At 34.5% G+C, this 11229-nt stretch overlaps 1 protein-coding gene across 2 annotated transcripts in view; it reads right to left on the bottom strand.

Moving 5' to 3' along the window:
* Positions 1–11229, bottom strand: part of NUDCD1 (NudC domain containing 1) — a 93119-nt gene that overhangs the window by 44973 nt on the left and 36917 nt on the right. For both annotated transcript variants that reach the window (XM_017891525.1, XM_017891524.1), the window contains exons 4-5: positions 9581–9761; positions 5686–5868 (exon numbers count right to left, since the gene is read on the bottom strand). In XM_017891525.1, the coding sequence (XP_017747014.1) occupies positions 5686–5868; positions 9581–9761 (364 nt within the window). The remainder of the gene's footprint in view (positions 1–5685; positions 5869–9580; positions 9762–11229) is intronic.

Here is an 11229-nt window from a genome sequence, read left to right as displayed (position 1 = left end):
CCCGCCGCCACGCCCGGCTAATTTTTTGCATTTTTAGCAGAGACGAGGTTTTACCGCGTTAGCCAGGATGGTCTGGATCTCCTGACCTCGTGATCCACCCGCCTCGGCCTCCCAAAGTGCTGGGATTACAGGTGTGAGTCACTGCGCCCGGCCACAATTCGTAGATCAGATAAAACATACTTTAAACCAACAAAGGTAAAAAAAGGACAAAGGGCATTACATAATAATAAAGGGTTTAATTCAATGAGAAGACTGAACTATCCCAAATATCTGGGTGCTCAACATTGGAGCACCCAGATACATAAAACAAGTACTTCTAGACCTATGGAAAGACTTAGCCACAAGACAACAGTGGGGAACTTCAACATAACCACTCACAGCATCCCACAGATCATCAAGGTAGAAAACTAAAGAAAAATTATGGACTTAAATTTGACACTTGATCTAACAGACATCTACAGAAGACCCCACCCATCAACCACAGAATATAAATCCTACTCATCTGTACACAGAACATACTCCAAGATCCCTCACACGCTCAGCCATAAAGCAAGTCTCAATAAATTATAAAAAATGAAATCATACCAATCATACTCTAAGATCACAGTGGAATAAAAATAGAAATCAATACCAAGAAGATCTCTCTAAAATCACACAATATCATGGAAATTATCTGGGATGCAGCAAAAGCAGTGTTAAGAGGAAAGTGCTATATATCTACCTCAAAAAGTTAGAAAAATCTCAAATTAATGATCTAATATCGCACCAAGAAGAATAAGAAAAAAACCAAATTAACACCAAAACTAGCAAAAGAAAAGAAATAACTAAAATCAAAGCAGAACAGGATGAAATTGAGACCCAAATATCCAAACAAAGAATCCATGAAACCAAAAGTTGTTTTTTTTTTGAAAGGATAAACAAGATCAATAGGCTATTAGCTAGATTAACAAAGAGAAGATGCAAACAAACGCAGTCAGAAATGAAAAGGTAATTACAACCAATTCCACAGAAATACAAAAAAACCCAGAGACTATTATGAACCCCTGTATTACCCAAACTAGAAAATTCAGAGAAAATGGATAAATTCCTGGAAAACAATCTCCCAAGATTGAATCAGAAAGAAACTGAAACCTTGAACAGACCAATATCAAGTTCCAAAATTCAATCAGTCATAAAAAATCTATCAACCAAAGAAAGCCCTGGGCAGATGGATTCACATCCAAATTCTACTAGACATACAAGGAAAAGCCGGTACCAATTCAACTGAAACTATTCCAAAAAAATCGAGGAGGAGGAACTCCTCCCTAACTCACTCTATGAAGGCAGCATCACCTTGATACCAAAACCAGGCAAAGACACACACACAAATAAAAATTACAGGTCAATATCCCTGATGAACATAGATGCAAAAATGTTCATCAAAATACTAGCAAGCTGAATCCAACAGCACATCAAAAACTTAATTGACTATGATCAAGTAGGCTTCCTTCCTGGGGATGCAAGGTTAGTTTAACATATGCAAATCAATAAATGTGATTCACTACATAAACAGAATTAAAAATGAAAATCATAGGAACACCTCAATAGATGAAGAACAAGTGTTCAATAAAATCCAATATCCCTTCATTTTACAAATCCTCAAGAAACTAGGCATCAAAGGAACATACTTCAAAATAACAAGAGCCATCTACGACAAACTCACAGCCAACATCATACTGAAGAGGCGAAAACGAAGCATTCCTCTTGAGAACTGAATCAAAATAAGGACACCTACTCTCAACAGCTCTTATTCAACATAGTCCTGGAAGTACTAACCAGAGCAATCAGGCAAAAGAAATAAATAAAAGGTATCCAATTAGGAAAAGTCGAACTTTGCAGATGATATAATTCTATACCTAGAAAATCCTAAAGATTCCACCAAAAGCCTCCTGGAACTGACAAATGGCTTCGGTAAAGTTTCAGAATACAACCAGTAGCATTTTTACAAACCAATAATGTTCAAGCTGAGAGCCAAATCAAGAACACAATCCCATTTACTGTAGCTGCCAATAATAATAATAATAATAATAATAATAATAAAATACCTAGGAATTCATCTAACAAGGAGATGAAAGATCTCCACAAGGAGAATTACAAAGCACTGCTGAAAGAAATAACCGATGACACAGATAACTGGAAAAACATTCCAAGTTAATGGGTTGGAAGAATCAATATCGTTAAAATGTCCATACTGCTCAAAACAGTCTACAGATTAAATGCTATTCCTATCAAACTACCAATATTATTTCACAGAACTAGAAAAAACTATTCTGAAATTCACATGGATCCAAAAAAGAGCCCAAATAGCCAAAGCCATCCTAAGCAAAAAGAACAAATCCAGAGGCATCACACTAACTGACCTCAGAGTATACTACAGGGCTACAATAACCAAAAGGGTACAAAACAGATACACAGACCAGTGGACCAAGAAATAAAGCCACACACCTATACCCATCTGATAATCTTTGACAAAGGCAGCAAAAACAAGCAATAGGGAAAAGAGTCCCTTTTCAATAAGGGTGCTGGGATAGCTGGCTAGCCATATGCAGAAAAATGAAACTGGTTCCCTACTTCTCACCATATACAAAAATTAACTCAAGATGAACTGAAGATTTAAATGTAAGACCTCAGACTGTAAGAATCTTAGAAGAAAACGTAGGAAACACCATTGTGGACACTGGCCTTGAAAATGAATTATGACTAAGTACTCAAAAGTAATTTCAACAGCAAAAAAACAGACAAATGGTACCTCATTAAATGAAAGACTTCCTCCACAGCAAAAAGAGTAAACAAACTATAGAATCAGAGAAAACATTTGCAACTATGCACCCAGCAAAAGTCTAATATCAAGGCTCTATAAGGAACTTAAAAAACTTAACAAGCAAAAAACAAATAACTCCATTAAAAAATGGGCAAAAGACATGAACAGCACTTCACAAAACAAGACATACAAATGGCCAACATGCAAAAATACTCATCACTAATCATCAGCACTAATCAAAACTACAAGGATATCATCTCACACCAGTCAGAATGGTTATTAATAAAAAGTCAAAAAACAACACATGCTGATAAGGCTGTGGAGAAAAGGGAATGCTGATACACTATTGGTGGGAATGTCAATTAATTCAGCCCTTGTGGAAAGTAGTTTGAAGATCTCTCAAAGAACTTAAAACAGAACTACAATTCAACCCAGTAATCTCAACACTGGGTGTATATATATATAAATAAATAATTTTTTTGCCAAAAAGATACATGGGCTAGTATGTTCATCACAGCACTATTCACTACAGTAAAGACATGGAATCAACATAGGTGGCCATCAACAGTGGACTGAACAAAACAATGTGGCACATATACACCATGGAATACTACACAGCCAAGTAAAAGAACAAAATCATGTCCTTTGCAGAAACATGAATATAGCAAGTTGCCGTAATCCTATGCAGATTAGTGCAGGAACAGAAAGCCAAATACCACATGATCTCACTTATAAGTGTGAGCTAAACACTGGCAACAACACACACTATGGACTACTAGAGGGAGTAGAAAGGGTTGAAAAAATAACTGTTGGGTACTATGCTCAGTACCTGGGCAGGATCAATTGTACCCCAAATCTCAGCACCATGCAAATACACCCAGGTAAAACAACATTCACATGTACTCCCTGAATCTAAAATAAAAGTTGAAATTTTAAAAATGTATTAATTAATTAAAGGCCATGGATGTAGACTAAAGGGAAAGTCACAATTTTTTAATCACTTCCCCATTGTATACATTGTTGAATGTATACAAACACCAAAATAATTTTCTCAATTATTGGTTTCTTTGAGTACCTTTCTATGCCTTTAGAGATTGTGTTTTAGGTCTTTAAAAACATATTATTAAAATGCCAAACAGCCAATAGATAATACTAGTCTTCCTGAAGTTAACAGAAAGGAAACCAGTATATATATTAATATTCAGAAAGCATTACACATGCCAATCAATGACCAAACTACCCATAATTTTTAGAAATTACAACACTTTTCCTTTATTACTGTGAAAATCCTATGACAAAATGAACAATGAATTTGGGGGGAAGTCAAGATATAGCATGAGATGTCATCAAGTAAAACCATACCTGTGGTAGTAATTTAAAGACATGATGTGTCCCACTTAGGCTTCAATCTCTCTTGGAACTACATGGTTATCTGGGCAGAATGGCTCCAAAGATTAAGGCATTCATTCCACTCCCTCACAATTGCTTACCAAAGGAATTCTAAAGACACATGATCTAGTGAAATAAATAGCTATTCTGGCTAAGCTTTAGATGAGGTTAGCATCCTAATTAGACAGAATAGTAACATTTATTCAGGAAAGGATCTTAGAGATAATCTAACAAAAAACGAATCCCATATGAGGAAACCAAGGTGTTAAAAAGTCTAAAGGCCTACTAAGTTCAAGATTTGTATTCAAAGGTGCATATATTTATAAACTCTGTGGAAAATATTTTCAATTATATACTACATTAATATTTTCAAATATTTTCAAATAATTCATTTTTTAAGGCATCCAAAAATAGTAAACCTAGGTTGCTGTGCTTATGGAGTAGCCATTCTTTTATTTCCTTACTTTCTTAATCAACATGCTTTCACTTAAAAATAAAAAGGTAAAACTAATTTTTTAAAATAATTAACTTGTTTAACAAAAAAGGTAGATTCAAAGAAAAATATGTATAATTATTAAATATTGCAAAAATCTCTGTTAAGTAAAATATACTATTCTCTGGCTATGAACATCAGAAATATGAACAGTAATTATTACAGAGGAATGTTCTCTTGGAAAGTTTTAAAAGAATGTCTGTTCTTTATTTACAAATATAAATTTCTTCTGAAATTTCTTGTCTTATCTTTTTTTTTTTTTGAGACAGAGTCTCACTGTCGCCCAAGCTGGAGTGCAGTGGCACAATCTCGGCTCACGGCAACCTCTGCCTCCTGGGTTCAAGCGATTCTCCTGCCTCAGCCTCCCAAGTAGCTGGCACTACAGTTGCCTGGGACCACGCCAGAATTTTTTTTTTTTTGTATTTTTAGTAGAGATGGGGTTTCATCGTATTAGCCAGAATGGTCTCGATCTCCCGACCTTGTGATCCGCCCGCCTAGGCCTCCCAAAGTGCTGGGATTACAGGCGTGAGCCACTGTGTATGGCCAGTCTTTTCATGCTAAAACATAACCTTCATTCATTCATTCAACATTGATAAAATTATGTGATTCTGCCCTCAAGGAACTTACTTTCAGTTTAGTATAAAAGGTAAGAACAGGTAGGTTAGCTTAATTTATTTTTAAAAATTAGTATCTTCGATATTACACTTTTAATACTAATAGCAAATAGGACATTATTTATGTATTTGATAACTATTTATCAGCGTCTAATCAAGGAAGCTTAACAAACGATTTTTAAAAAACCATTTGGTAATAACAAATGATCAAATTAAACAGTTAATTACACTATTAAGGGTGTATACCTACAAAAGACTTCTGAAAATATATGGACATATAAAAAAATTATGCTTTATCTCTTGCCCGTGTAGAACTATTAACTGGTAAAACAAAAGACAAATATATGTTTACGCAAATACAAACAAGCTCTTTTAAGAATAAAAATTACCTTTGATTTTCTCTGACATGTCTTCATCCATATTTTCTTCAAGATCTTGACCAGCCTGAACAAATGTGAAAGACTTGTAGGATACAATCATTAGACCATTTCCATCGGGCTCAATAGCAGCATAATGTGGCACTGACTTTCCACGGAGAATATCACGCTTAATAATTTCATATTTTTTCTTATCTGTAAGAAAAAGTATTTTAGAACAAAACATTACAAATAAAAACTATTATCAAAATATTCTGATACTTAAATATTGATTTTAATTATAATTAAATACTTTTAATGTACTATTAAAAGGTATACTATAAAGAGTCTTTTCATAAGGATAAACAATTTACAACCTAATTTTCTGTAAATAAGTCCCTATTTTAAAATGCTGGGTCTGGTGAAATTTCTTCATGATTGTCCTGTCCAATGTGGTAGTCACTGGCCACAAGTGGCTACTTAAAATTAAGTAAAATTTAAATTCCTCAGTCACACTAGCCACATTTTAATTGCTCAGTAGCTACACATGGCTAGTAGTTACTGCAGTGAATGGTACACATATAAGACATGTCCATCTTGGTGAAATCTCTATTAGACAGCAGTGCCCCAGAACTCCAACATGACTGGCTTACTTGGAATAACAGCTTCTGTATGACCTACCTCTCCTTGACTAAAGCCTGTCTGCCTTCTCAGCAGGTATGTGATAAGCATCTTCTGAAAAGTCACACATGCAGTGTGGACTATTTTTCTGCCTGCTCTAACTCCTGATAAGGGGCATTTTAACAATGAAATAAATTTATAGCAGAAATAATTTTTTTTACCCACTCAAGACATTTATCTATATGCTTATAATTAAACATAAATTAGTGCTACTTTTAAGATATAAACAATTAACTGTATTCCAAAAGTTTCTGACAAATTAAATTTATTTTCCTATAAAGACAGTAATTTTTTGCTTTAAAAAGTACTCAATATTTTAGCTGACTCCATACTGTTACCTATACTGTTACTCTTCCAAGTGGGTTGTACTTGTAGGCTTCATACTGAGTAGCCAAAAATCACAACTCAATGTCATATTATTATGAGTTTTTACATAATACCATCTGTTCTAAAATATCTCATTGTTTTTACTCAAAATCCTCACCTACATTCACACATTCAATTCACACATATTTAAGGACAGGCTTGTAATTTAATGAATGAACAAAACTCCTTCACTTCCCCTATAGATACATGCAGGGCCAAAAGTCCTACTTGACTTTAAAGATCCAAACACAGACATTACATATTTCTAGGGTGGCCTTTCCCAACATGCATGGGACAGAAAGGAACAGGAAGTCTAAAAAACTGGATTCCATGGTTAAATATGTGGAGAAATGCTAGGTTACAATTAAGTGTAGGCCGGGCGCGGTGGCTCAAGCCTGTAATCCCAGCACTTTGGGAGGCCGAGACGGGCGGATCACGAGGTCAGGAGATCGAGACCATCCTGGCTAACACGGTGAAACCCGGTCTCTACCAAAAAATACAAAAAAAAAAAAAAAAAAACTAGCCGGGCGAAGTGGCAGGCGCCTGTAGTCCCAGCTACTCGGGAGGCTGAGGCAGGAGAATGGCGTAAACCTGGGAGGCGGAGCTTGCAGTGAGCTGAGATACGGCCACTGCACTCCAGCCCGGGCAACAGAGCGAGACTCCGTCTCAAAAAAAAAAAAAAAAGATTAAGTGTAAATTTTTTTGTTTGTTTGAGATAGGGCCTTGCTCTGTTGCCCAAGCTAAAATGCAGTGGCACGATCACAGCTCACTGTAGCCTCAAACTCCCAGGCTCAAGCAATCCTCCCACCTCAGCATCCAGAGCAGCTGGGACTATAGGTGCACACCACCATGTCGAGCTAATGTTTTTGTAATTTTTGTACAGACAGAGCCTCACTATGTTGCCCAGACTGGCCTCAAACTCCTGGGCTCAAGTGATCCTCCTGCTTTGACGTCCCAAAGTGCTGAGATTACGGGTATGACCCACTGAATCTAGCCTAAATTTTTTTTACTCACAATTTTTAGAAACTTTAATATGCTTAATATGTAATGGAGTTATTTTATGCCCACATTTTCAAACTTATGTGACCATAAATGTAATTTATGAAATGTTTCATTCAAAATAGTTTACAAAACACAGTTCTGTTAATTAAAAGAAAAGAAAAAAATCATATTAGTAATAGTCTGGGAGAGAAGGAACAAGATATAAAAGAAAGATAAAGGAACAATAAAGAGAATTAATGATTCTACTACTACAATCTTGGGAGAAAAAAGGTTAGTCTCAATGTATCTGTCCAGTTGAGGCAAAGAAATGAAGACAAAGGGGATGGAGAAGATAGAGCTGGAGCAGAGTACTGCTATGTTCTGAGGCAATTTGATGAGTCACCACAGATTGAGAAAAAGATGTTACAGAAGCAAGTGTCTTGGAGAAAGGAGGAGGAATATGCATGACAGTGTCTCCTGTAAGATTTTGAATTATGTACCTTAAAAAAATTAAGGTTTCCATTATCTAAAGCAGGGGTTCTGCAAACTAGGACCCTTGAGTCAAAGCTAAATCTAGGTCTATTTTTGTATGGCCTGTGAGCTAAGCATGAATTTTATATTTTTAAATTGTTAAAATGGTAATATTTAAAGAATATGTAAATACATGTCAAAAAAACATAAAATTCAAATTTAAATGTCCGTAAAGTATGAATGGAACACAGCTATACTCATTCATTTATATATTGTCTATGGCCGCTTTTGCACTGTGTCAGCATACTCAGATAGTTGTGACATAGATCTTATGGTTACCAACTGGGACTTCAAAAAAGTTTTCTAATATCTAATTTAAAGTTTAAAGTTACTGTGTTCCTCCAGAGATAAAACTACAACACCAAAAAGAACTAATAAATTATATTGAATATTTCAAAGAATAAATCTAGGAGACTTATTAGTTTATTTATAAACTATTTTGAGATATCTATTAGATAGATAGATAGACAGACAGACAGACAGTTGTTTGTTTTAGAATAAAAGGCAAAACTCTCTTAGGAAACAACTTCTAATGTCTTTATTGAATTGCAAACTAGTAGCTATGGTAAAGAAATATTTGCCTATAGTGATGAATGATAATTTATATTAACTTACTCATAAATGAGTCAGCTAATAAAAACTACTGAGAAAAAGAGCATAGAGTCATTATGGAAACAAGCACTCTCAGTACTCAACTACAATTAAAAAGAAAACACTCGATGAGTCAGTAGGAACTAAGCAAAGGCAAAGAGCTTTCTTAATACCACTAAAGAAATCCTAATTAATTCATGAGATTGTAATTTTTAATGTCAAGTTAGAAGCTTGACAGACAGCTTCAAACAGACCAAGGTTCAGGACTATTCTAAACATGGGAGCACAGTAACAGTTTTCTTAAATGTAGAAACAAATAATGAAGTTCAATTAGATTTAAAAGAAATTATACTTGTAATTTAATGAAATAAAGACATTCATTTCCAAGTAAGTATTTATATTTATTTACATTTAAATTATACTATAATTTATTAACCTACATTTAGTTTTAGGTATAAATTTTGTGTATCACACATACATATGCATATATTTTGTATATATTAAAATATACCTGTTAAATTATTCAAAACTTATATAACAATGTCTTATTTTATATAAAAGGCATAATTGGCTGTGGAAGCACACTGCATTTTTTTTTCTATAAAATATACCTGAGGAAAAAACCACCTATACATATTCATTCCACCAGTGGTGGCAAGTGCCAGAATTGTAACACAATGACCAAGAAAAAGCAAACAGCATTTACAGGGAGAGTTTTGCGTTCCAAAATCTACTAAATAATGGCAACCAGTAGAGAGAGATTCAGATTTTGTTTTACCTTTATTTTTCTTACTGATAGTGACCCACTCCAGAGAAACATAGAAACCACTTCCTTTCATATCCAATTCCTCTTTCTCTATTCGAAGAAGTAGGGTAGCTATAGAATGTTCTTCAGCATTTAGCAATGAGATACTGTGAATTATGATAAAAGGATCCCCAAGTTCTTCATTAAACATAATCTACAAAACAAAATTAGACACACAAAAATGTGTACATAATTACATGAACACAGATAGCATAGAGGGAATACATAAGATTCTGGTGATTCAACAGTTACTTTGGATACTATTTATTACAAGAAATTTAAAAAGAGAAAGGCCTTTACCATAAAGACTGCGAGTTTAGATAATGTTCCCTGAGGACAGAACTTTTAAGAAAATATTTATTTGTGTAAGAAAAAAACTGATCATTAGTCTTGGCTACCTTGCTTCCTCTCAGTTTCCAGATACTGTATATGAGTGTCCCTGTTTGTTTATTCTCTAGAAGTTTACAAAGGCAAGAGTCAAAAACATTGAAGAATAAATCACCAAAACATGTTTTTTCTCAAAAAAAAAAAAAGCCTATTAGCATTTAAGTTAATAAACTCTATTTAAAATATAATCCTAAAGTGTTTTTTGAAAAGCAAAAAAGCATCATATAAAAACACACAAAATCTTACCTAAGCATCATACAGAAACACACAAAATCTTATCAAATTCTTTCTTATACCACAAACAGAAGATCTCAACTACTATTATATTTTTAAGGGTAAATACAAAATAAAGAACGTTTTAAGGCTGCCTCCTAAACAAGATTTCCAAATAAAATACGGACAGTTGAGAAAAAGCCTAACTGAAAAAAAGGTTGCTTTAAAAAACAAAAACAAAAAACCCTGTACCTGGAATCCCCACATATCTACTCCTACTTGAAAACTTACAAAGAAAAGTGTGCTTTAATGTCATCAACTTCCCTATGTATTTGAACATCTGCCAAAATCATTCAAGTAGTGGGCCTTCAGAATCGGTTCTTAAGATTTCCATAAACTGAAAAAGCAAAAACTTAAAAAAAAATCCTTAAATACTCAAAACAGAGATGACAGATGAAGGTAGGTTTTTATTGGTTGATTGGATTTTGCTTTTGTTTGGGGAACAGTGGAAACAAAAGGGAAGAACAGAAAATAACAAGTTTTGGCAGGAACAAGTAGCTAGTTTATTGTTTCTTTTTTTCTTTCTAGTATGAGTGAAAGGAACTGGAATGAAACCAAAAGAGTAGATGGCATACTTGTTAGGCTGATGTTTCTAGTTTTCTGAACAAGCCCAGCATCTACATTGTGATACCGCAGATACACAGCGCTTCCATGGTATTAGAGGCAACACATTTGGAAAGCAAGCTGTCTCCTTTAATTTCTCTTTTTAAACTTCAGTAATCGCCACCACCACCCTTGGCCCCCTTACCCTTTACCATGCTCCATAATCACTTCCACTTTTAGCTTCTTCTCTTTTACACTAATTACCCTAAAGTTCTAAAACCCTCCTAAATTGTTTCTTAAAAGTGACCAATATAACACAGTATCCCTCCCACCTCCATTAATGCCCAGGTCTCCTCCCTCTCCTGCCAGTACTTAGTCAAAATTATTATCAGCTGAAAACATCTCCTAAGGGAGCTTAT

This window comes from Rhinopithecus bieti, unplaced genomic scaffold, assembly GCF_001698545.2.
Source record: "Rhinopithecus bieti isolate Rb0 unplaced genomic scaffold, ASM169854v2 scaffold_18921, whole genome shotgun sequence".
NCBI lineage: Eukaryota > Metazoa > Chordata > Mammalia > Primates > Cercopithecidae > Rhinopithecus > Rhinopithecus bieti.
This window is presented reverse-complemented; position numbering and strand designations above follow the sequence as displayed.